This window comes from Schistocerca gregaria, chromosome 2 (assembly GCF_023897955.1).
Source record: "Schistocerca gregaria isolate iqSchGreg1 chromosome 2, iqSchGreg1.2, whole genome shotgun sequence".
NCBI classification, from domain to species: domain Eukaryota; kingdom Metazoa; phylum Arthropoda; class Insecta; order Orthoptera; family Acrididae; genus Schistocerca; species Schistocerca gregaria.
In genome coordinates, this window is record NC_064921.1 from 927,417,584 (window position 1) to 927,443,476 (window position 25,893).

The 25,893-nt window shown below is 43.3% G+C and overlaps 1 protein-coding gene across 1 annotated transcript in view; it reads right to left on the reverse strand.

Annotated features, from left to right (window-relative positions):
• LOC126335355 (sialin-like) overlaps positions 1 to 25,893 on the reverse strand; it is a 429,162-nt gene that overhangs the window by 335,694 nt on the left and 67,575 nt on the right. The window contains exon 2 of the mRNA XM_049998542.1: positions 24,493 to 24,789. Coding sequence (XP_049854499.1) covers positions 24,493 to 24,527 — 35 coding nt within the window. The 5' untranslated portion in view covers positions 24,528 to 24,789. The remainder of the gene's footprint in view (positions 1 to 24,492; positions 24,790 to 25,893) is intronic.

Below are 25,893 nucleotides of genomic sequence, written 5' to 3' on the forward strand. Positions count from 1 at the left end.
TAAAAGCACGTTGGTGCTCAATGTGTAGTGTATTTTGACGATCTAGGTATATACAAATGATACCTGCAGTGGTATGTGTGCTTTATTCATAGTCAAATGTTGCCTGGCCGAACGTTGCATTTGATAGGTGTACAGAGTACACCGGATTGATCTGGTGCATATGTGTGTAAATCTGTTGCGTTTTCCAATCTGTTTTGTCAGTCTACGATTGCAAGCAGTCTATCTACGTCCAAACGATTGCTTCAAATGTCTATTGCAAGATGTTGAAAATTCTCAGAAAAAATTCTGTAATCTGTGGAGAAAGGCGGGAAATACACAACAGTATAAGAACTGAGAGGGAACGATAAGAACGGAAGATCAAGAACGAAATACTAGAATTAGAAGGTAAGGGATACAAATATAGTATTTCACCCTACGGTTAATAACATAGATGAACTAATGACGGAAATAAAAGGACGGTTCATGAGTGGGATTAAAATTCAGGATGAAATAAAATCAGTGATAAGTTTCGCAAATGACTTTACTACTCCCAGCGGAAGTGAAGAACAATTACGTGAACCGTTGAATTGAACGAAAAGACTATGGATTGAGAGGATGAAAGTAAAGAGGAGTAGCAGAAATGAGATTAGCTATAAATCTATTATTAGAATTGGGGACTCCAAAGTAGACGACGCGAAGGAATTCTCGTGTCTTGGAAGCAAAGTAGCACTAGGGTAGGAGGATATAAGAAACAGACTAACACAGACAAAGATGGCATTCCTCGCAAAACGAATTTTCTAGTATCAAATGACGGCATTAATTTGAAGAAGAAATTTCGGAGAATGACGTTTGAAGCACAGCTTTGTAAGAGAGTGGGTCATGGACTGTGAAAAAACCGGAAAAGAAGGGTTTGATATGTCGTGCTACAGAATGACGTTGAAAATTTAAAAAAAAATGTTCAAATGTGTGTGATATCTTATGGGACTTAACTACTAAGGTTATCAGTCCCTAAGCTTGCACACTACTTAACCTAAATTATTCTAAGGACAAACACACACACCAATGCCCGAGGGAGGACTCTAACCTCCGTTAAAAATTAGACAGACTTATAAAATATGAGGCTCTCCGCAGAATCGGCGAGGAAATTCAAGAAAATTGGGACACGAAGAACGGAGAGGATGATAGCACATGTTTTATGTCGTCACAAAACAACTTCCGTGGAAATACAGGGAACTGTAGAAAATAACAATAGTAGAGGAGGACAGAGGCTGGAATGTTGCCGTTGTTGTGGTCTTCAGTCCGGAATCTGGTTTGATGCAGCTCTCTACGCTACTCTAACCTGTGCAAGCCTCCTTATCTCCGAATAACTACCGCAACCTACGTCCTCCTGAATCTGCTTACTGTGTTCCTCTCTTGGTCTCCCTCTACGATTTTTATTCCCCACACTTCACACCAGTATTAAATTCGTGAACCCTTGATGTCTCAGAACGTGCCATACCAACCGATGCCTTGTTCTAGACACTTTGTTCCACAAATTTCTTCGCTCCCCAAATCTATTCAGGACTAACTCATTAGTTATGCGATCTATTCATCTAATTTTTAGCATTCTCCTGTAGCACTGCATTTCAAAATCATCTATTCAGCTTTTGTCTAAACTGTTTATCGCCCATGTTTCACTTCCATACATGACTACATTCCATACAAATACTTCCAGGAAAAGCTTCCTACGTTAATAAATTTCTCTTCTTCAGAAACCTTTTCTTGCTATTGCTGGTCGACATGTTATATCTTCTCTACTTCGGCCATCATCATTTATTTTGTTGCCCAAATGTCAAAACTCATCTACTATTTTAAGTGTCTCGCTCGTTTCCTAATCTAATTCCCTCAGCATCAGCTGTTTTAATTCGACTACATTCCATTATCCTTGTTTTGCTTTTGTTGATTGTCGTCTTCTATATTCCTTTGAAGACACTGTCCATTCCGTTCAACAGCTCTTCGAAGTCCTTTACTGTCTCTGACACAATTACGACGTCATCAGCAAACCTCAAAGTTTTTATTTCTTCTCCCTGGACTTTAATTCCTACTCCAAATTTTTCTTTTTTTCTTTATTGCTTGCTCATTGTACAGACTGAATAACGTAGAGGATAGGCTACAACTCTGTCTCATTCCATTCTCAACTACTGCATCCCTTTAATGCCATTCGACTGTTATAACTGCCGTCTCGTTTCCGTATAACTTGTAAGTAGGCTTTCGCTCCCTGTATTCTATCTCTCCTACACTCAGAACTTCAAAGAAATTATTCCAGTCAACATTATCAAAAGCTTTCTCTAAGTCTACAAATGCTATAAACGTAGGTTCGCCTGTCCTTTACCTATCTTCTATGAGAAGTTGTAGGTCAGTGTTACCTCAAATGTTCCTACATTGCTCCGGAATCCAAACCAGTTTTACGCGAGGTCGGCTTCTACCAGTTATTCCACTCTTCTTTAAAGAATTCGTGTTAATATTTAACAGCCATGATTTATTAAACTAATGGTTCGATAATATTCACACCTGTCACCGTCTGTTTTCTTTGGAATTGGAAATATTATACTCTCTTGAACTCTGAGGGTATTTCGCCTGTCTCATACATCTTGCGCACCAGATGGAAAAGTTTTCTCAAGGCTGCTCTCCCAAGGCTATCAGCAGTTCTGACGGAATGTTGTCTACTCACGGAGTCTTGTTTCAGTGTTCATCTTCATCTACGTCCGTTTCCATTCCTGTAAGATTGTCCTTAAGTACGTATTCCTGCTATAGACCCTCTATATACTCCTTTCATCTTTCAGCTTTCCATTCTATGCTTAGTAATGGTTTTCCATCTTAGCTCTTGATATTCGTCCAGCTGCTTGTCTTTTCTTCAAATGACTCTTTAAATTTCCTATACGTGATATCTACAGGGTGTTTCAAAAATGACCAGTATATTTGAAACGGCAATAAAAACCAAACGAGCAGCGATATAAATACACCGTTTGTTGCAATATGCTTGGGACAACAGTACATTTTCAGGCGGACAAACTTTCGAAATTACAGTAGTTACAATTTTCAACAACAGATGGCGCTGCAAGTGATGTGAAAGATATAGAAGACAACGCAGTCTGTGGGTGCGCCATTCTGTACGTCGTCTTTCTGCTGTAAGCGTGTGTTGTTCACAAAGTGCAAGTGTGCTGTGGACAACATGTTTTATTCCTTAGAACAGAGGTTTTTCTGGTGTTGGAATTCCACCGCCTAGAACACAGTGTTGTTGCAACAAGACGAAGTTTTCAACGGTGGTTTAATGTAACCAAAGGACCGAAAAGCGATACAATAAAGGATCTGTTTGAAAAATTTCAACGGACTGGGAACGTGACGGACGAACGTGCTGGAAAGTTAGGGCGACCGCGTACGGCAACCACAGAGGGCAACGCGCAGCTAGTGCAGCAGGTGATCCAACAGCGGCCTCGGGTTTCCGTTCCCGTGTTGCAGCTGCGGTCCAAATGACGCCAACGTCCACGTATCGTCTCATGCGCCAGAGTTTACACCTCTATCCATACAAAATTCAAACGCGGCAACCAATCAGCGCCGCTACCATTGCTGCACGAGAGACATTCGCTAACGATATAGTGCACAGGATTGATGACGGCGATATGCATGTGGGCAGCATTTGGTTTACTGACGAAGCTTATTTTTACCTGGACGGCTTCGTCAATAAACAGAACTGGCGCATATGGGGAACCGAAAAGCCCCATGTTGCAGTCCCATCGTCCCTGCATCCTCAAAAAGTACTGGTCTGGGCCGCCATTTCTTCCAAAGGAATCATTGGCCCATTTTTCAGATCCGAAACGATTACTGCATCACGCTATCTGGACATTCTTCGTGAATTTGAGGCGGTACAAACTGCCTTAGACGACACTGCGAACACCTCGTGGTTTATGCAAGATGGTGCCTGGCCACATCGCACTCCCGACGTCTTTAATTTCCTGAATGAATATTTCGATGATCCTGTGATTGCTTTGGGCTATCCGAAACATACAGGAGGCGGCGTGGATTGGCCTCCCTATTCGCCAGACATGAACCCCTGTGACTTCTTTCTGTGGGGACACTTGAAACACCAGGTGTACCGCCAGAATCCAGAAACAATTGAACAGCTGAAGCAGTACATCTCATCTGCATGTGAAGCCATTCCGCCAGACACGTTGTCAAAGGTTTCGGGTAATTTCATTCAGAGACTATGCCATATTATTGCTACGCATGGTGGATATGTGGAAAATATCGTACTATAGAGTTTCCCAGACCGCAGCGCCATCTGTTGTTGACAATTGTACTACTGTAATTTCGAAAGTTTGTCTGCCTGAAAATGTACTGTTTTCCCAAGCATATTGCAACAAACGGTGTATTTCAATCTCTCCTCGTTTAGTTTGTATTGCCGTTTCAAATATACTGGTCATTTTTGAAACACCCTGTATCTTCGCCCTAGTGATATATCCTTTTAAACCTTTAATGTGCCTTCTAACCATTTCTGCTTAACCATTTTGCACTTCCTGTCAATCTCGTTTTTAGACGTATATATTACCTTTCCCCTACTTTATTAAGTCACCGCGATTCATGATGCCGACCTGGACATTATAAAAGGCGGCACATGGTTCTTAATAGTGTATGTTACCATCACCGACGACAGTGCGTGGTCTGCAACGTGATCTCGCGCTGGCCACATGGTGGGTAAGGAGTTCTCATGGTGCAGCATTCCATATCTCCACCTGCGAAGTCGACAACTGCTGGATGGTCGTTGGTGCATGTGGGTGAGTGGCAATATCTCTCCCCAGTGCAAGTACACGTGCTCCACGGGATTTAAGTCATGAGAACAGGCAGGACAGTCCATTTACTGAATATCCTCCCGTTCCAAGAGCTCCTCTACCTGCGCAGTTCGATATGGTCGAGCATTGTGATCCATAAAAATGAAGTCATTGCCGAATGCACCCCTGAAAAAACGCGCACGGAAAAGGAGTAAGCCTACATTGTCGCAGTAACGTTGGCTGGTGAGTCCACTGCGTTCAGATATTCGGAGGAGAGTACGCCCATGCAATATTATGCCTTCCCACGCCTTAACACCTCAATCAGCGAAGCGAAAATGTTAGACAATTTTTCTGGGTGCGTTATGTGTTCGCACCTCTCGCCGTATGAGGGTATGTCCAGCACTGTAAAACATGATCGTTTCGGTGGTCTAGCTCTTTGATGCGGGGAGGCATAAAGCATAGGGCGTACCGACTTCAAGATCTTTGAAGATAGTATACTAACCGGTCACTCCCATTGTGACATTGTACTCCCTATCCATGTACCTGTACTCAGGGATGCATTCACCCCTGACTTAATTTTTATGAAAGACAGTACGCGACTCCATCGAACTGCCCAGGTGGAGGAGCTATTAGAACAAGCGGATATTCGGCGAATGGACTGGCCTATCAGTTTCCCCTACTTCATTCCCATACAGCATGTATAGGATGCGTTGGCGAGACTTTCTGCAGCACCTTCAGTTTACCAAGGCATCACATGTCTTACCACGTTAAAGTATACGTAAAGGCAAACCGTGTAGGAGACCATATAAAGAGGAAGAAGAAGAAGGAAAAAAAAGAGCGTCCCGTTCGGATGACCTTATGCCCTTACAAAGGTCGTTATTTAGAAAAAGAATTCTTGTTAGTTGAGATCAACATTTTTCCCTACTTTAGGTAGAATGGTTACGCATGATGCCGTAACCAAACATGACAATCATACACCCCGCACAGGTTACTGCAGACGATGTTCAGGGCTAGCTTACAAAATCTTTGTAAAGAAAAAAAATGGTTCAAATGGCTCTGAGCACTATGGGACTTAACTGCTGAGATCATCAGTCCCCCAGAACGTAGAACTACTTAAATCTAACTAACCTAAGGACATCACACACATCCATGCCAGAGGCAGGATTCGAACCTGCGACCGTAGCGGTCACGCGGCTCCAGATTGTAGAGCCTAAAACCGCTCGGCCACTCCGGCCGGCATTTTTAAAGGGTTTGTTGCATATTCTTTAGCGCTCTATGAAAGTGTAGATTGGCAAACACACAGCTGCTTGAAACATCCTTAGCAGGGTTAAAGAAAGTATAGAAAATGTAGATTTGTAGTGGAATTCATTAGTTTCTGTGCCTACAGACAGAACGCCATTCACGTTGGGATGTTTGCGAAAATGAATCGAAAAGTCCGCCATGTTCCGCAGCTTGAAGTAATTGATCTGTAATGTGACAGGCAATATAAAGACAGCCTAGATTTCTACAAGCATTTCCTCCAGGATCGATTTCCAGAGGTCGCTGCTCGCAAGCCTGCAATCATCGTCTGCTCGCGAAGCACGTTTGCTGTAAATCCTTGTCCTACCAAAACAAATCCTTCCCAACCTTGTGGCCAGTATGGCAGCACATTTCAGAACATACATTGCCGTCCGTGGTGATTATACAGCCTATTAAGATCAGTGTCTCGGCTTTTGAAATGTCCAGTAGACAATCATTAACAGCGGTGGTTCAAAAATGGCTCTGAGCACTATGGGACTTAACTTCTGAGGTCATCAGTCCCTTAGAACTTGGAACTACTTAAACCTAACTAACCTAAGGACATCACACACATCCATGCCCGAGGCAGGATTCGAACTTGCGACCGTAGCGGTCGCGCGCTTCCAGACTGTAGCGCCTAAAACCGCTCGGCCACATCGGCTGGCTTAACAGCGGTGGCTTCAATGAAATTTTTGTCAACAAAAGTGTCATTTCTGTTTGTCTTATTCTTTGAGTCAACCTTCAGTACTGTACTATATTTGTATGTATGGCCCAAGTTTCATTGGGCTATATTAGTTGGCAGTGACACGTCATACGAAATTTAATTTTGTACTGAAATTTTGCACACCAATGTATAAACGTACGCACAAATGGTGAGCTCAGTTGCTGCAATAGCTTTAATCTGTCCAAAAGTCCTCTGATTGGTTTGAGACTCTCAGCCACTTTTCAGGCTCGCAATAATCTTTGATCAGCTACTTACTGTAACCTTTCCAAGTCCTGTCGTTTTCTAATTTTCCGCGGTCTCCCGTGTCACGTTATGTATACCAGTTTTGCGTCACTCTATCGGTTCTTCTAATCAGTTTCACACAGATTTATTTCCTCAAATACTAGTTTTCATACTCAGACATTCACGTAACCACTGAATTTTAAGTGCCTTTATGCGGTACTATACAGGACATATCGAAAATATTGTGTAATGCTTAGGGATGAGATTCCTTAAATAAGAACTAAGAAAAGCATACTTTAACACGAGTCCATAATTGTTTACTTTGAATCAGATTTTCACGCATAAAATCTAAGTTTAATTACTGTTCACACGTGCTTCACATGCCACAGCTCTATCACCAACAAACTTACCTCGCTGTTTCTCTCTCTCTCCCTCTCTCTCTCTCTCTCTCTCTCTCTCTCTGTCTCTCTCCCTCTCTCTCTCTACCTCTCCCTCTCTCTCTCTCTCTCTCTCTCTCTCTCTCTCTCTCTCTCTCTCTCCCTCTCCCTGTCTCTCTCTCTCTCTCTCTCTCCCTCCCCCTCCTCCCCCCTCCGTCAACCCCTTTCCCACCCTCACTCAGACACACACGCACAAATTTGTTTCAATACAGGCATCAGTTCGCCACCGCAATGGTCCATAAATATTGCTTGGCCGATGGCTGCGTCAAAAGTTGCTAGGAGCCGCAACTCCTATCACGTTTTGACGGAGCAGCCTACCAAGCAAAGCCTGTGGCCCATTGATAATGACTGGACTGTCGAAATTGGTACAACCGCTAAACAATTTGTCGTCATTGACTCAAATAAACTTTGTTAGGGAAGAGTGTAGAATATATTCGAATACATTACTCCTTCATATGCGCCAACAACACCACATAGGAAAGGGTTCTGCTTAAATCGTGAACTCGACATAACCTCGAAGACAGAAGTTCATTTTGTTGCTGAGAATGATCAGCTTGGAGGCCAAGAAATTTGTCCACAGCTGTTTATTTAAGAGCACTCGGGCTTGCATAGTGAGTAGTGCAAGAATGAAGCCGCGCACATGGTACATTCCTCGACGGCCTGCTAGTGCTATGTCCCCGTGTATTCGGATAATACACTCCTGGAAATTGAAATAAGAACACCGTGAATTCATTGTCCCAGGAAGGGGAAACTTTATTGACACATTCCTGGGGTCAGATACATCACATGATCACACTGACAGAACCACAGGCACATAGACACAGGCAACAGAGCATGCACAATATCGGCACTCACTAGTACAGTGTATATCCACCTTTCGCAGCAATGCAGGCTGCTATTCTCCCATGGAGACGATCGTAGAGATGCTGGATGTAGTCCTGTGGGACGGCTTGCCATGCCATTTCCACCTGGTGCCTCGGTTGGACCAGCGTTCGTGCTGGACGTGCAGACCGCGTGAGACGACGCTTCATCTAGTCCCAAACATGCTCAATGGGGGACAGATCCGGAGATCTTGCTGGCCAGGGTAGTTGACTTACACCTTCTAGAGCACGTTGGGTGGCACGGGATACATGCGGACGTGCATTGTCCTGTTGGAACAGCAAGTTCCCTTGCCGGTCTAGGAATGGTAGAACGATGGGTTCGATGACGGTTTGGATGTACCGTGCACTATTCAGTGTTCCCTCGACGCCCCACGTGTTGAGCAATTCGGCGGTACGTCCACCCGGCCTCCCGCATGCCCACTATACGCCCTCGCTCAAAGTCCGTCAACTGCACATACGGTTCACGTCCACGCTGTCGCGGCATGCTACCAGTGTTAAAGACTGCGATGGAGCTCCGTATGCCACGGCAAACTGGCTGACACTGACGGGGGCGGTGCACAAATGCTGCGCAGCTAGCGCCATTCGACAGCCAACACCGCGGTTCCTGGTGTGTCCGCTGTGCCGTGCGTGTGATCATTGCTTGTACAGCCCTCTCGCAGTGTCCGGAGCAAGTATGGTGGGTCTGACACACCGGTGTCAATGTGTTCTTTTTTCCATTTCCAGGAGTGTATGTTATGTTTGTATTTCACTACTTCACCTCTATACGTCTGTACCATTCCTTGGGGACCCAATTAGAAACCACTGACAAGTGGACAGTCTCGCAGGTGAATGACACAGGAGTCAGAATAGCGGAGCAGTTTAGAACAGTCAACCAGCGCCCAGAGAAAGGTGCCTCGCGGGGTAGCCGAGCGGTCTAGGGCGTCTTGTCATGGTCCGCGCGGCTTCCCCCCTCTGAGGTTCGAATCATTCCTCGGGCACGGGTGTGTGTGTCGTCCTTAGCTTATGTTAGTTTAAGTTAGATTAAGTAGTGTGTAAGCGTAGGGACCGATGACCTCAGCAGTTTGGTCCCGTAAGACCTTACCATAAATTTCCATTTTCCAGCGAAAGATGATTAGGGCGAGGCATTCTCAAATGGGCTAATGCACGCCACAGGAAATACTTCTAGAAGAAATAAGTGCATCGAAGGGCGGTTTTCGTTAACTTATAGCCAACAATGTTGCGAATTTTCTGATATACCCAACTAGTAGCAACAGCTGTAGACAGAGACTAGGGTTATCGCAGATGCGTTAACGTCTACAGCTCGTTTTGTATTATCACGTTATAGGGGAGAGAGTGTGGCAGATATGATACACGAGTTGGGATGGAAGTCATTAAAGCATAGACGTTTTTCGTCGCGGCGAGACCTTTTTACGAAATTTCAGTCACCAACTTTCTCTTCCGAATGCGAAAATATTTTGTTGAGCCCAACCTACATAGGTAGGAATGATCATCAAAATAAAATAAGAGAAATCAGAGCTCGAACAGAAAGGTTTAGGTGTTAGTTTTTCCCGCTCGCTGTTCGGGAGTGGAATAGTAGAGAGATAGTATGATTGTGGTTCGATGAACCCTCTGCCAAGCACTTAAATGTGAATTGCAGAGTAGTCATGTAGATGTAGATGTAGATGTACATTGCAAGACAGAAATACTGTACATGTTTGTGATATCAGGTTTTATTGCAAAAGCGGGCGTTTCACGAATTATAAGTAACTGCAATTGTGCAATGCACAGTTAAAAACACTTTTTATGGCTGGGGATCGTGTAAGTGTGACTAAAATGGATAGTCAAAATAAAAACCTTTCTGAAAGTTGTTCAACACTGCCTACACAGAATATACGCAAGTATCTGTTCACGCTTATAGCAGCCGAATTATGAGACAGACTTAGTTGTATTTTTTAAAGTGAAACTACTCTTCCTGACAAAAAAAGTGAAGCACCTAGAAGGGGAGGACGAAACCAAGTGAAACTTCACTGCTTTAGAGGGTGAATGAGGTTAACTCAATTATTACAAATACGAATCAAATTTACAAAGAACTTGGCTGTGTGAGCCCACTTCTCAGTAAAACGTTCCACTCACACTGGCCCGTATGCACGGACTGATTCGGTTGGAAAGGGTGTCATAAAGCCGCTGTATCCTCTCCTGAGGCAAGACTGCCCAGAACTATAGTAACTAGTCCCTGATACCATGTATGCTGGCACTGGATCAGAGATAACGTCCGAGCTCGTCCCACACATGTTCTATTAAGGACAAATACGGGAGTCTTGCTGGCCACGGGAGTTCCTCAACAACGCACAGGCAGTTCTTAGAGGCCCGTGACACGTGTGGATGAGCGTTGTTCTATTGACAAATTGCAGCACGATGTTGTCGCCTGACAGGTACCACGTGAGGTCACATCATGTTCGCGACGTACTGTTGTTCCATCAGTCAATAACAGTGGTTCCCTGAAATCACACCCAAAGGTCCCCCACGCCATGACGCCAGGAACAGGATCGCCGTGCCGCTCCAAAGTACTGGAAGAACGGAACCTCTTCCCAGGTGGCCGCCATACTCGCCGACAGTGGTCATCCGTGGTAGTGCAGAACCGCGATTCATTGCTCAACAGAATGCGAAGCCATTCATCAGCATCCCGTGCTTCCCGGTCATAGCACCACTCCAAAGGCCTTTACTACACTGGAAAATTTCTTTGGTAAAGAAATCTGATCAAATATTCATCACATATCTTTGACAAAGAACTTTGACGTGGAGTAAAATGGTGTATTATATTGTCACGAAATACTTCGTCCTACAAATGAAATGACACAATTTCAGAGACTTTACTGATCTCATACAGAGATGATTTTATGTATACAGACTCAAGCGGCGAGTGATAATTTGTACCTAGGTCGGGAATCGAACCCAGGTCTCCAGCTCACTTGTTAGGTGCCTTAGCCACTAAGCCACCTTGGCATAGCGGTTCACGCAACAGCGCGGATTACTAATTTAAATTCGCGCGTCCGGAAGAATTTAAAGTGGACTGGGGCGGCAGTGAGAATTTGGATCGAGGAGGGAAGCGTGCCAGGGTAATCCGTGCAGTTGCGTGAACCGCTGTGTCAAGGGGGCTTAGCGACTAACGCACCTGCCTAGTAAGCAGTAGGCCCGGCCTTGGTGCAAATTTTCACACGCTGCTTCAATCCATATACAAAAAATATTTCGTCATACTTCCTTCAGAATGGCTAACATGTGGCAACAAAAGGACCGCTATTTACTAACTGAGAATATGCTATTTTAAATGCTGCTAGTTCCATAGTTACCAGCAATTAAACGAGGCAGTAATTTTTTAAACACGAATTCGAAGTGTAATTAAAGTAACATCCCTCCTGTCCATGTTAACAAATAATAATAAAATATGAGTGCAATGTAATGCTTACAGTCACAGTAGCCGAGTCACATCATAAATCCTTTGAAACGAGAAATGAGTAGTGACGTGGCTTATTTCAAAAGGAACTGACTGAATATATCGTGTTTGGCAAGTACTGTCTGATGCTTTACGCCGATTGTAATTATTTTCGGCAATTTCTTTACAGGTTTCAGACTCATTTTAAAACATTCAAAACTAGGTACGATTTTTGTGTTCTTGGACATTAGCTGCTACTTATTCTGATAAAAGTCCCTTTGGGCTAGCCCAACAAAGAAACATCTGTGATGACAATGAACTCGCCTTATATCTTTCCTGGTTTTGGCATCTTATATAAATCTGTCAGTACAGACTATTCTAATTCGTTTTGAAGAAAGAGAATGGAACTCCATTTTGCTTCTCCACTCCATATATACAACACACAATGGTTTCATGGTGTGTGTGTGTGTGTGTATGTGTGTGTGTATACATCCAGCCGCTTGCAGTAAACAGAATACAATCGCTTTCTTTGATCAAATATAAAGCGAGGCGCTAGACTTGATCAAATAAATTCACCGTCAGAAGAGATACGACATATGTCTACCCAACCGTACCAACTGTAAGAAAATACATGACTTATTTCCAGTCAGCGTTTTTGTTATTATGACTGCCACGTTATGTAGTGTAAGTCATCTTCGAAGACTCTTTCCAACGCTACAGAAAAAGCACATGATCCTATTGACTCATAATTCCGCACTTAAAAATAGTCAAACGTTACCTACAGCGTCCGAAAGCTCGTAACGTTGTCAGTTATTATACCTTAGCGAAAACCGCACTTTTATCCCTTACTATCACAGTTGACAGTGAGTTGACAGTGGCTGTGGGGGGGGGGGGGGGGGGGGGGGGGAGGGGCGGGTAAGAACCACCTAACTATCATACTGAAACTATTAGTCACATATTTTTCTGAGAGTATCCACACGTTCTGCTGAATGTACCTATACAAACATATCATTGAACGACACACAGTTCAAGAGATATGACGTCATAATCACTAAGATAAGTGAAAAATTTCCGCATTCATGAAGTTTTAATACAATTGTTCTAAGATACTACTACAGTCGAGCCAACTTAAGGAAATCCCTGAATTCTGACAGCACTTTTGACAGCTTTCAACTGCGAAGCGCAAACGGCTGTATTCGAAAACGACAGCCGTCTATAAAGCTACGAAGAGGCGTCGCCATAGAGACGCTTACAAAAGCACGTTCTACACAAATGGTTCAAACGGCTCTGAGCACTATGGGACTTAACATCTGAGGTCATCAGTACCCTATAGCTTAGAACTACTTAAACCTAACTAACCTAAGGACATCACACACATCCATGCCCGAGGTTTCTAACCTGCGACCGTAGCCGTCGCGCCGTTCCAGACTGTAGCGCCTAGAACCGCTCGGCCATGCCGGCCGGCCGTTGTATACAGGCGAAGCAGATGCGCCCAGTGTTCAGAAATAGCCCGGGATCATGTTTCTTAATTTGGATACTGTACTTGCACATTTGTACATTATGCATATTCCCTTGTTCAACTGTTTCATAATTTCAACGGCATTTTCACGAATATATGTAAATGACATTTTTTCGTTACTTGGCTACAAACACGGTTCATTTCTTTGTTTTCGTTTCTAATAGAAAATCGGCGAAATGAATTCCCGGGCAATGCCGGGTTTGTCAGCTAGTAATTAATAAACAAACGCCGACACGACTGTATCACAACTTTTCATTTACTGACAACCGCTTTCAGTATTCGCTGCAAATCATCTTGAGGTCTAGTGCTCCAAAGTGCAATTTGTCAACAGTTGCGTTGTTTCGCTGTCAGGACAACTATTGACAAACTGAACTTTGCGCCGCCAGATCTGAAGATGATCTGCAACGCAGATTAAAACTGGTTATCGCTAAAAAATAAGTTGTGATCCAGGCGGTGTTTGTTTATTTATTATATGTTAACTCGTTCCAAATATATTTTGAGCGTCCTTTCTTAGGTACCTAACCTTGTATTGGCCGGGGGAGGAGAGTGGGGGGGGGGGGGTGGGGGTGGGAATGGAGATTTCTTGCTCCTGCATTCGCTTTGCTACCACGGAAAGCCTATTTTGGAAGCAAGGGTTGGAGCTATTTTCCCTTTACTTCTGGGACGTGTTGTGGACAAAAATATGGATGCCTGATGTGTGTATGAGCATCTAATCCATTACCTTGACAAACGCTAATTCCGTCCTGCTTTTGATATTTTCCTTGTGCATCTTGTTCAAGGTTATTCTCTACTCATCGATGTCGAGATCATGAGAGTCAAAGCCCGAGGTGAGTTCAACAGGAACTGAAAGAGAACCGGTTGTTGCCTTATCGCAGACATCTCCCGACATTCTGATGAAGTTGTAACGCAGTGACCTTGTCAAGCACATGGCGAGGCCACAGCATCAGTCCACACCAGTCCTCACCACAAAGAAAGAGGGAGATAATATTATTCCCTCCATACTGATCACAGAGCCATATAAAATACCTAACTTTGAGCACTCGAATAACTAATTAATAATTCATCAAATTTGATCAATTAATTAATACCACTAAATTAATTTTCCCGAGTCCATAGATACTACGAGTTATTGCCTACATACAGGACCGTCGGTTAGAGGAGGCTGGATAATTTAGCAATCCCCGTTTAATAAATATAGAAACGCCCAATATGGCGAAATATAGCTTGCTGTTCTGGCCGTTATTTCAAAATGTTTTCGGAGCCACGCGTTGGCGGAGGCACTCACGGTTATCCCGCCTTCTGAGAATTCTCGCCAGTTTAGGGCACCCAACGTGAGGGGCGGGACTTCACCTCCACGAGGCTAGAAGAGCAGGAACGGTTCCACCTCTCACCGCTGCTAGGATGGCTTCGAGGACATTTTGGCGTACCGCGGGGGTGCACTGTAGTTCATCGAGTGAGCCTTTAAATAACCTGGAGAGCAGCTCTCCAGCCCCATTCCGTTGCGGTTTCCAGAGGAGTCAATATCGCGAAATGCAGTGTACGGCAGTTACCGCCATATAATGGCTAGTGCTTCCCAATACCCTGGGAACTGCATAGGTTTAGTCGTCCGGGAACGACTCGTGATATTTCTGAAGCAGTCCGCAGTTACAATGGTTGCGACTGCGTTAGTGGTGCGTCCGTACCGCAAGATACTGGCGCTGCAGACCGGCAGGTAGCGCAGGAAGCTGTTGTGGCCGACCCCTACTGCTGTTAGCATGACCCAAGGTTACTTTCTCTGGTTCTAGAGATACCCGCTATTTCATTTCTGTGCTCTCTCCGCGGACTAGTACTTTCATCTTGTCCTACAGCAAGCATGCTCGCCCAGCGGCCACATTTCGTGTGTAACAGTTTGTGAATACTTTCGACAGGGCTACCTCTGAATTTATCCACTACTGGCCATTAAAACTGCTACACCATGAAGAAATGTAGATGATGGACGGGTATTCATTGGACAAATATATTATGCTAGAACTGACATGTGATTACATTTTCACGCAATTTCGGTGCTTGAATCCTGAGAAATCAGTACCCAGAACAACCACCTCTGGCCATAATAACGGCCTTGATACGCCTGGGCATTGAGTCAAAGAGAGATTGGATGGCGTGTACCGGTACAGCTGCCCATGCAGCTTCAACACAATACCACAGTTCATCAAGTAGTGACTGGCGTATTGTGACGAGCCAGTTGCTCTGCCACCAATGACCAGACGTTTTCAATTGGTGAGAGATCTGGAGAATGTTATGGCCAGGGCAGCAGTCGAACATTTTCTGTATTGAGAAAGTCCCGTACAGGACCTGTCACATGCGATCGTGCATTATCCTGCTGAAATGTAGGGTTTAGCAGGGATCGAATGAAGGGTAGAACCACGGGTCGTAACACATCTGAAATGTAACGTCCACTGTTCAAAGTGCCGTCAGTGCGAACAATGAGTGACCGAGACGTGTAACCAATGTCACCCCATACCATCACGTTGGGTGATACGCTAGTATGGTGATGACGAATACATGCTTCCAATGTGCGTTCACTGCGATGTCGCCAAACACGGATGCGACCATCATGACGCTGTAAACAGAACCTGGATTCATTCGAAAAAATGACGTTTTGCCATTCGCGCACCCAGGTTCGTCGTTGAGTACACCATCGCAGGCGCTCCTGTCTGTGATGCAGCGTCAAGGATAACCGCAGCCATGACCTCCGAGCTGATAGTCCATGCTGCTGCAAACTTCGTCGAACTGTTAGTGCAGATGGTTGTTGTCTTGCAAACGTCCCCATCTGTTGACTCAGGGATCGAGACGTGGCTGCACGATCCGTTACAGCCATGCGAATAAGATACCTGTCATCTCGACTGCTAGTGATACGAGGCCCTTGGTATCCAGCACGGCGTTCCGTAGTACCCTCGTGAACCCACCGATTCCATATTTTGCTAACAGTCATTGAATTCCGACCAACGCGAGCAGCAATGTCGCGATACGATAAACCGCAATCGCGATAGGCTACAATCCGACCTTTATCACAGACGGAAACGTGATGGTACGCATTTCTCCTCGTTACACGAGGCATCACAACAACGTTTCACCAGGCAACGCCGGTCAACTGCTGTTTGTGTATGAAAAATCGGTTGAAAACGTTCCTCATATCAGCACGTTTTAGTTGTCACCGGCGCCAACCTTGTGTGAATGCTCTTAAAAGCTAATCATTTATATATCACAGCATCTTCTTCCTGTCGGTTAAATCTGTAGCACGTCATCTTCGTGGAGTAGCAATTTTAATGGCCAGTAGTGTATGTTCACTTCTGAATTTATGTTTCTCCAGATTACCCCGACTTTCATTGCTCGTGGCTTCCCCATTATTCGTTTTGAAAATCAGTTTCCTACTAAGCTACGAAACACCTGCAGACAATACGAAGCTCGACGCTTGGAACAAAAGATCCTCAGGTGGTCGATCTGCTGGAGAACATTGTCAGCCGGAGCTTCATTGCTAATCTGCTACTTTTACTTCCACCAAAAACCCAAACCCTGCAATGTGATCCACGAAATCACGCTTTATAGTATCGTAAGCATGAATTGGCAAAAATGGAATCATTAAATGAAAATATCATAATAGGCGGCATAGTAATATAGCACTGATCATTGTACATTCGTCAGATGAAAATGATAAAGTGGAACGTAGGCTTTTATTCATTATCACCGACATTATTTACTCGCTGTTGCAATAATATGGACGAATCAGGAAGCAATGATAAGGTACATAAAGAAATACAGAGCGTTGTCATTGGCAGGTGAGGAACGCAACATTGATTTGGTTATCCGTTCGTTCGCAGTTGACGTTACGGCGACTACCTTGGCGTTGTTCCAGACAATCGACTGTCTAGTGGAACTGGGATTCCCCTTTCTCCTTCCTTTCATTTCCATCTTAACCATATTAACACAAACACAACGCTACACTTCCCAACGACTCATCGTACTGATTACATGATTCGGTTAAAGCGTGACCGAAGTGGCTCATCGTAGTGATTACATGATTCGGTTAAACGCGTGACCGAAGTAAGAAAGGGGGACTTTCCTTGAACATTACAGTGAAAAACTGATGAAAGAATGTCACAGCATTCGTGTTGCAACTAATGGTGAAGAATTTATGCCATGTTTTACGGTAACCAGTTACAACTTGTACTCAAACAACTTTCAAACAGTAGCTGTCACCTGGTTTACTCGTCGCTGCAGCTGTTACTGCTGTCAATCATAAGGTTCAAAACAAACAAAAGTTTCTAAAATTATAGTATACCGCAGAAAAAGGAAGCGTTGTAAGGCATGTACCGAACAAAATACGACTTCATCATGAAGCTGTCGTTCAGGATACACGCACCAAAAAAATAGAATAGAGAAGTTCATAAACAAGAAACTCCACATATAGATAAATCACATTCCATGTATTACATAATCACCATTAAGAAATTAATTTTGAAATAAATCAACTGTTTGCGAGTAGTAACAGCGAGACCTGTAGTCTGTTTGTTAAAACAATTATGCTATCGATGGAGGTTGATGGTAGAATATCAAGCGGAGAAGTTCGTAGATGACCGTAGCTTAATGAGCCTAATGAAATATATATGGAAGAGAAGAGTATAAGGACAATGTCAGACTTGTTGTGCCCTGGATATTTTAAAACACTCGTTGAATTATTTGTATTTTTTACAGTACTTATAAGTAAGAGAGAAAAAGTGGAGGATCACCACTGAAACTTTCATTGTGGTGTAGCTACAAAATTCGAGGGTCACAGCAAATATTTAAATCATCGCGGAAAAGTACCCGCTAATCGTATAAGTGCTAACCAGATACGAGCCACAGTTCCTCCAAACAGTATCCGATTTGTCACGTAATGTATCCTATCTCCTCATCATCAGATTTGGGAGATTATGTTCTGTGTTATGAGTCAGCTAAGCTGCTGTGTTATTGGGCCAAGGACAAAGCTGAGTAGAATCACAGACGCCTGACAGCGCTAATGTAAGCCCAACCTGAAGTAGCGACCTTGCAACCTGACGCTGTGCGAGGCATTTCTATGTTTTGTACAAGGGACACACGCTGACGGCAGCGATTTCTAAGTAAGAGTCTCTGTTCGATATCTGAATGAAGAAGTACTATTTCGGGACATCAGGAGGGCGCCAACTGGAACAAGGTAAAATTCACTCTTAAAACACAAAATAAAAACGACGCACTACAAAGGAATTATCCGAATGGGACGGAAATCAGTAGATGTGATGTATGAGCACACACAAACAAATGATTACAGTTTCAGAAAAACTGAACAATGTATTCACGAGAAAGTACTACATAAATTGAGCAAATGAATAATGCGTTGGTCCGCCTCTGATCATTATGCAAACCGTTATTCGGCTTGGCATTCATTGACAGACATGTTTGATGACCTCTTGAAGTATATTGCGTCCAATTTTGAGCAACTGGCAAGTTAGTTCGTCATAATCCTCAGATGTTTGTAGGGCCCATCTCATGAAGATACCAGTGTTCTCCCGCAACCTTTCTGGCCAAAGTATGGTTTGGGAAGCACGAAGGCAAACAGTAGAAATTGTCGCCGTGTGTGGACGGGCATTATCTTGCTGAAATGTAAGTCCACGATGGCTTGCGATGAGGGGCAGCAAAATGAAGTGTCGTAAAATATAGTCGACGTACTGCTGTCCTGCAAGGGTGGAAACCAAAGCGGTCCTGCCAGGACTCAAGATCATCACTCATGGTTGTCAGCCCATATGGTGGGCGACAATAAGGTTGGTATCCCACAACGCTACGTCGAGGATATTCTCCGACCTGTTTTGTTGCCCTTCACGACAACCCATCTCTCTCCCAACTGAGGATGTTTTGGAGCTAATGCGCCAGTTGCACAGAATCTGGCACGATATCCCTCGAGAGGACTTCCAACAACACTAATAATCAATGCCAAGTCGACGAACTGCTTGCATAAGGGTCAGAGGTGGACCAACGCATTACTGTGAAGTTGAAACAAAATGAGCCCTCGGTCACAGTTTTTAGTCTTAATAACCAGGTTTCAACACTTCTAAGAGAGCCTTCATCAAATTTTTAATGTTGAAAGTGGCCTATAACATAATTACAAATTTTTGGGAAAAGAAATTTTTTTATATAAAAGTGTAAGTACTGACTAACAATACATGACAGAGACAGTACTTACATGTCACGTATAAAATAAATAACAGGTCAGAAGGGTAGACACAAAATTTTAAAAAATTGTGATTAAAGCCCCTGTGGCCTGTTATTTATGTTATACGTGACATGTGTCAGTGCTTACACTATTATATAAAAATATTTCTTTTCCCATAAATTTGTAATTATGTTATAGGCCACTTGCGTTTAAATTCTGATGAAGCACTCTTAGAAGTGTTGAAACCTGGTTAATAAGACTAAAAATTGTGACCGAGGCCCCATTCTGTTTCAGCTTAAAATTTATAAACGGTCACTGAATCAAAGAGCCATGTTTAAAACTTTGCATTATTGTCACTTGCTCAATTTTGAATAAATCATCCAGTTTTTCTGAGTTTGTAACCGTTTGCTTGTCCGTACATCACATCTACCGATTTCCGTCATATCTTGATTTTTTCGTGTATTTAGAGACAGGGCAAGTTGCAGTGTGTAACGGGATGATAAGCAAAAACTGTACTAGAGAAGGTGAATGGATTTGTCGCAATCGCATACAAGACACAAGTGTGACCGATTTTCCAGAACTGCTACAGCGTTTGGAATGTTTATCAAGTGCGCATGATCGCAGGCATCGAAGAAAATTGAGAGTCGCTCGGTTACGATAGGAAGAGGTCGTTGTAGCGGGTACCCAAGTGTGTCAGAGATTTTTGCAAAACTTAAATGGGTAAGTTTGACTGCAACGGGACACACAGCCAAACAGTGACGGAGGTTTCAGAAAACTTTCTGCAGATGTACGAAACCCATCCGTTAGACTTGTAACTAACACTGGTTGTCGGAAGCAGGCACAGTTCTTGTTTCACAAAGGCTAATCGCCATTCTTTGGACTGGCCTGATTGAGTTCTCCACGTTTCTCTATACTGCACTGGTATCTTCGTCTCTGTCTTAGTACTACATCAAATAAGGGTAAAAAACGAGCTTTATTTTTAGACTTAGCCTTACACCTCTAACTTTTCACCTTCACTGACATGGTAATTGGTTAAAGAAGCCTTCACTAACCTATCCTTTTTCTAGCATTACATTATCGCCAACTAGTATTGTAAATAAAGTGGAAGGTATCGGATTATGCAAGCTAATTAAGCATATTTAATGAAATGACCTGTTATATAAAATAACGTATTTTATGAGAGATTAGTATAAGCAACCCGCTGCGTATGAAGAACATAGCCATGCCGAAAAGCTTTTCATAAAGCTTGTAGAGTTCAAGGAAAAACCGATTGCACATCTGCGGCTTGGTCGTATTACGATGAATGGGACTGGCTACAGGCTAAGTTCTCACAACACGAGTATAATTCAACAATTTTGCAATGTGAGTTCTTTATTTCAGATATTGTTAACAAAGAAACTAGCGTTAGGTTACCGTTAATGAACTGAGAGAGAAGCGTTACGTAACAAACGTTAGACTGGAGGTCCGGCTGTTACGTAACAGGCGGCTCCCCGAGTGCACTGCAACAATCTAGAAGCTATGGCTATGCAACGTGGTGAACAGCAATTCGTCGATTGCGGAATCGTTATAAATAGACAAAGGGCGAGGAAAAACTGGGGATGTTAGACGCAAGGCTTTTCACTAAGGAAATGAGAGCAAACCGGAAATCTTAGGTGTAATGCGATGAGCAGGAGTTTCCTCCTTACCTACAACCATTTCTCAGAGACGGAAAAACTGAGGTTACTAAAACCATTTCAGCAAGTTACTTATAACTAATCCAGATATCACCAAACAATAATTATGACCTGGAGCGACAAACTGTAAGAACAACTTACGTGAAGTTTGCATCTCAAACACTTGCCTCAACTTACTGAAGGTCTTGTGAGAAACATAGCGGCGTCTAAGAGCGAAAAAGTGTCATTCTCTTCGTGAACATCTCCCACTCCGTTGTAAAATATTTTCCCCCGAACTAATGTTTTTGACTATAATATAATTAGTATTAACACTTTAATATCGTAATCAACATATTAATTCTTGTCTTGGCTACAATCCAGACTTTTTGTCTCTGATAATGTCTCGCTTTCATTTCGTGATTTTGGTGTCTACCTATGAAAGAAGCCTTAGGACTTCTGCTGCATTGCCTGCTTGATCTACTCAAGTCACATTTTGCATAGCTCTTCTGTGGTGACAATAACTGTACAAATATCCTGTTGCTGGCATCACGTCGATATATATATTTGTTATCCTTTTAGCACGAACATATGTAACCATGACACCACAAAAATATCGATAGATTTGTTGCAATAATCAGAGGACAGTTCTTTCATCTTTGCAATCGTCAGTCTTCTTTAGAAAGGGGAGAGAAACCGCGCAAAACGTAGCATGACTTACGTCTACGTTCGCATCCATACAGTTCAATGAGAAATGCTATACCTGTGACTGTCCCATTAAAAAGGCAGTATCTATGGAAAATCCTGATTCCAAACGCCAGCACGATGCCTCACGCCTGACATGCGACCTTCGGAAGCACATTATGTGAGTCCAATAAGGGGCAAAGGTCGCTCAATGGTTGACTCACGACGTAAGTAGTTTCTTATATAAGAGTTGCAAGAAATTTCTAAAGTGGCAACGTGTAGCTGCCAATACTTTATGACTGTCTTATTTTTCTGGCAAATCATGTTGTACTGGAGTTTTTCTCTTTCCTAATAACCTTCTTTTTACTGACGAAATCAACGGTAGTAACTGTTCCAGAGCCACAGCCCGCACTTAAACTAACGTCCTATGTTTTAATAATGAGCCGTTCTTCACATCTGTCAGCAGCAAACGTGCCTCCATTAATTATGCATATATCGCATCTTGTGCTTATATCTTTCACATAGAACTCTCATTTTCTCTAAGAGCGACCGTAAACTGTAGACCACAAGTGTGTGATTGCAGACATTTGCACAAAAACTCGAACACGACGCCATCTGAAAGCAACTTAATGAGATACCATGATCTTCTGGAATGGAATTTGAATGTGGCGAAAGCTGCGAGCCAACATGTTACACATAAGAAGTATGAAATGCAGTGTAAGTCAAACTCGAATTGTTGAAATAAAGACGTATAATAATTGTTGAAACACACTGTACGAGGGGCGCAGAATATCGACAACAATAATTCAATATATACGCGATGTTTGATCTTTTTGATACGTCTGAAAGAATAGACACCATATATACAATTAAGGCGTTGAAGGCCAATGACCTCTTCAGTGCAGATGGATACCAAGCTCGAACTCTTATTTGAATCGGTGGTATGCCGCGAGTAACAGCGAGTAACGAGGCCAATGAGTAGGGTCACTACACCATTAGCGCGTGGTATGAGTTGAGAATTTGGGTGTAACGGAAGGCGTCCTAGGATATTCCGTGCGGTTGAGGTGACCACCGTGTCTGCATCGTGCAGCGGTCAGCGCATCTACCTAGTACGTAGAAGATGCAGCTTCGAATCCGTCACCAATTTACGATTTCTCCCATAGTATAAATAGGTTCTCACTGGCAGCTAATGTCTTTAATTCCTTCTTGTCGTGAATAATTAGTCCCGTCTTCGACGGGACTAATTTCCTGCAGAAGAGCTAACTAGGCCGAAGTTTCACGCTTCCAGCAAAGAACGAGTGGAGAGTCTATGGAGCAGCATTGACTGACAATCTTTTGAAAGTACTTCTGCTCCAGGTGGAGCATAGTATGAATGTGATGACAGTGCACCATTATAGATCATTCGACTCCTTGCAAAAGGGCAAGTATCAGCACTGTATTTCACTTAAAAATCAGTCAGAGAATAGTCCTGGTGCGAGCTGCACAGCTGAAATCAATGATAAAATAGTAGTAAAAATACTCGTTTATCGCCTGCAAGCCTTTACCTCCTTTTTCTCGATAGCAGTACCAGGCTATTTTGTAAAGTCTGCTTACGGTATGCTACTTAAGCAATACACTGTTTAGGTATATCAGTCAAGACAGCAGCATTGTATTTATGCGTATTACGAATAGTTAACAGAATCGAGATCACATCGGAATCCAAGATGAACTCTCTCTTCTCGTCGCTGCTCTCCACTTCCTCTTTTATGTGCCATAAAAAACAGGAAATCTATATTACGATCATTGATATTGTGGTAGCAACACACACACTCACACACACACACAGCGCGCGCGTGCGTAAACGAACTCGAACACACACACACGCAAAAATACCTGCGAAACAGAAGACATTAACCATTGTTATGGATCATTAATAAGGTATTTCATTACAACGGAGAAATAAGTGTGCAAGCCGTAGTTACATAACTACAATTTACTCAATTACTAGACAAGCACTCATGCTCTCGTAGATCAAGATAGAGCGGATAATATCCTTCATAAATAGGTCAACGGTATGAATAAACTGATTGGCGAGAATATTGGCAATCTTAGTATGAAGTCTTCTCAGCGCAAGCATTCGTGATGACGATCTTGTTTCAGTAGACACTCTATGGACAAATGTTCAATAGCTTAGAGCGATAGTAGCATCCTCTAATTTCCATCCTGAGGATATTTTTTATTGAGTGTATCACATTTGCTACAGGATCCCTCGCGCCAGCATTGTCGGTCGTTTTAGTTATTCTACATCTACATAAATATTCCGCAGAACCCTGTAGAGTCGATGGGAGATTTTACATCTTACCAATATTGACGATTTCCTTCCCTATTCCATTCACATAATAGTTGAAATTAGTTTTTTATCACATCGTAGTAGACATCAATTCCCGTACATGGACGTTACGCAAGTGCTATATGCTCCTGTGATATTTGTTTGAAATAAAATGAAAATAAAGTTTATAATCTAAACACGGTGTTGCGGCTCGCCGTGAGATGTGATTTGTTTACGTCTTGCACCATTACGCTATACCGTAAGGACGCCACGGAGGGCTGTTAGGAATGCTGCAGATAAATAAGGACACTTCGGTTGCCTACAGAAGGTGCCGACGGCAGCGGAAGTGGATGTTCGGGACACACGCAGAGAGCCGGTGGCAAGGTACTCACCCGGCAGGCACGGCCGGTCTGCTGGCGTCCTCCATGTCGACTACGCGGCTTCCTTCTGCCGCCGCCGCCGCCGCCGCCGCCGCAGCCGCCAACCACCGCCTGCCGCCCCTCCACGTCTCGAGCCGCACAACACTCAATGGACGTCGCCGCCTCTGTCACCAGTCTGCAGAAGGACCTTGAGGGCGCTAATCTGCGCTGGCGTGGAATTCCGGGCTTCTCTCACTACTCCGTGCAGGTATTACGCCACTGTATGAGGTGTAGCCGTGTAGTTTCCACAGCGAAACTCTGCCTCTAAATCTGGCAGAAAACCCAAAGAGATTCTGGTCGTATGTAAAGAACACCAGTAGCAAAGTGCAATCAGTATCTTAACTGAGCGATAACAATGGTGATATTGGTGATGGCAGCGTAAAATATAACTTACTATTTATATTTTACTTGAAAGAATGTTAAATCTTGTTCAATAAAGAGAATATTTTATAACTGAGACATCTTATATTCACAGTAAATAGTAACTTTCATATGTTAACTTAGTAACATGAAATTTACCTTTTGTAGTTTCTGTAGCGAAGTTCTGGAAGAAGTCATTCAGTCATTCCTTTTTGGCTGGTATACCGGCTACCTTTTAAAGAGCAGGGTAAAACTTTGATAAGAAAAATACTTTTTCTTATTAGTGTCCAGAAGTGGCGTCGACTAACGATAGAATATACTAAGGCTGTCCAGAAACTGAGTTACGATTCATCGCGAAATGAAAATCACAGTGAAAATCAAAAATGTTTCATTTGCAACAGTTAGCTACACCTTTCAGCTACTTCTCTACGTGGTCGCCGTTCTGAATCAGCCATTCGTCGTAGCGTTGTACCAACTTTCCAATACCCTCATCATAGAAGGCAGCTGCCAGTGCTTTCCTCCAATTCTCTACGCTGGCCTAAAGCTCGTTGTCTGTGCCAAAATGTTGTCTTCATAGCCAGCGATTCGTCTGAGCAGAGATGATACTCAGTGGGAGACAATTACGGGCTGTATTGTGGGTAACCAAACATTTCCAATTGAAACGATACAGGAACATTTTCATTGCCCCTGCAGATTGAGGCTGAGAATTGTCTTGAAGCAGAAACCGCACGACAGTTATGTAATGTTGGTTGCATAGCTTCAGGGGAAAATCTCACCAGGCCTTCGTACTTGGCGGGAGACACTATTTTCTATAACATCTTTACGCGCTCACTAAGATCTCAGGAATGAAAAGAACGACATAATTCTACCTAGAGTCATACTAGAGGTACTGCCCAACACATATTTTCAAAGCTTTATCGGATTTTCATAGTCGTTTCCATTTCGCGACCGATCGTAACTTACTTTCTGGACAGCCCTCGTAGAATATCTGAGACTCTGAAAATCTAACTAATA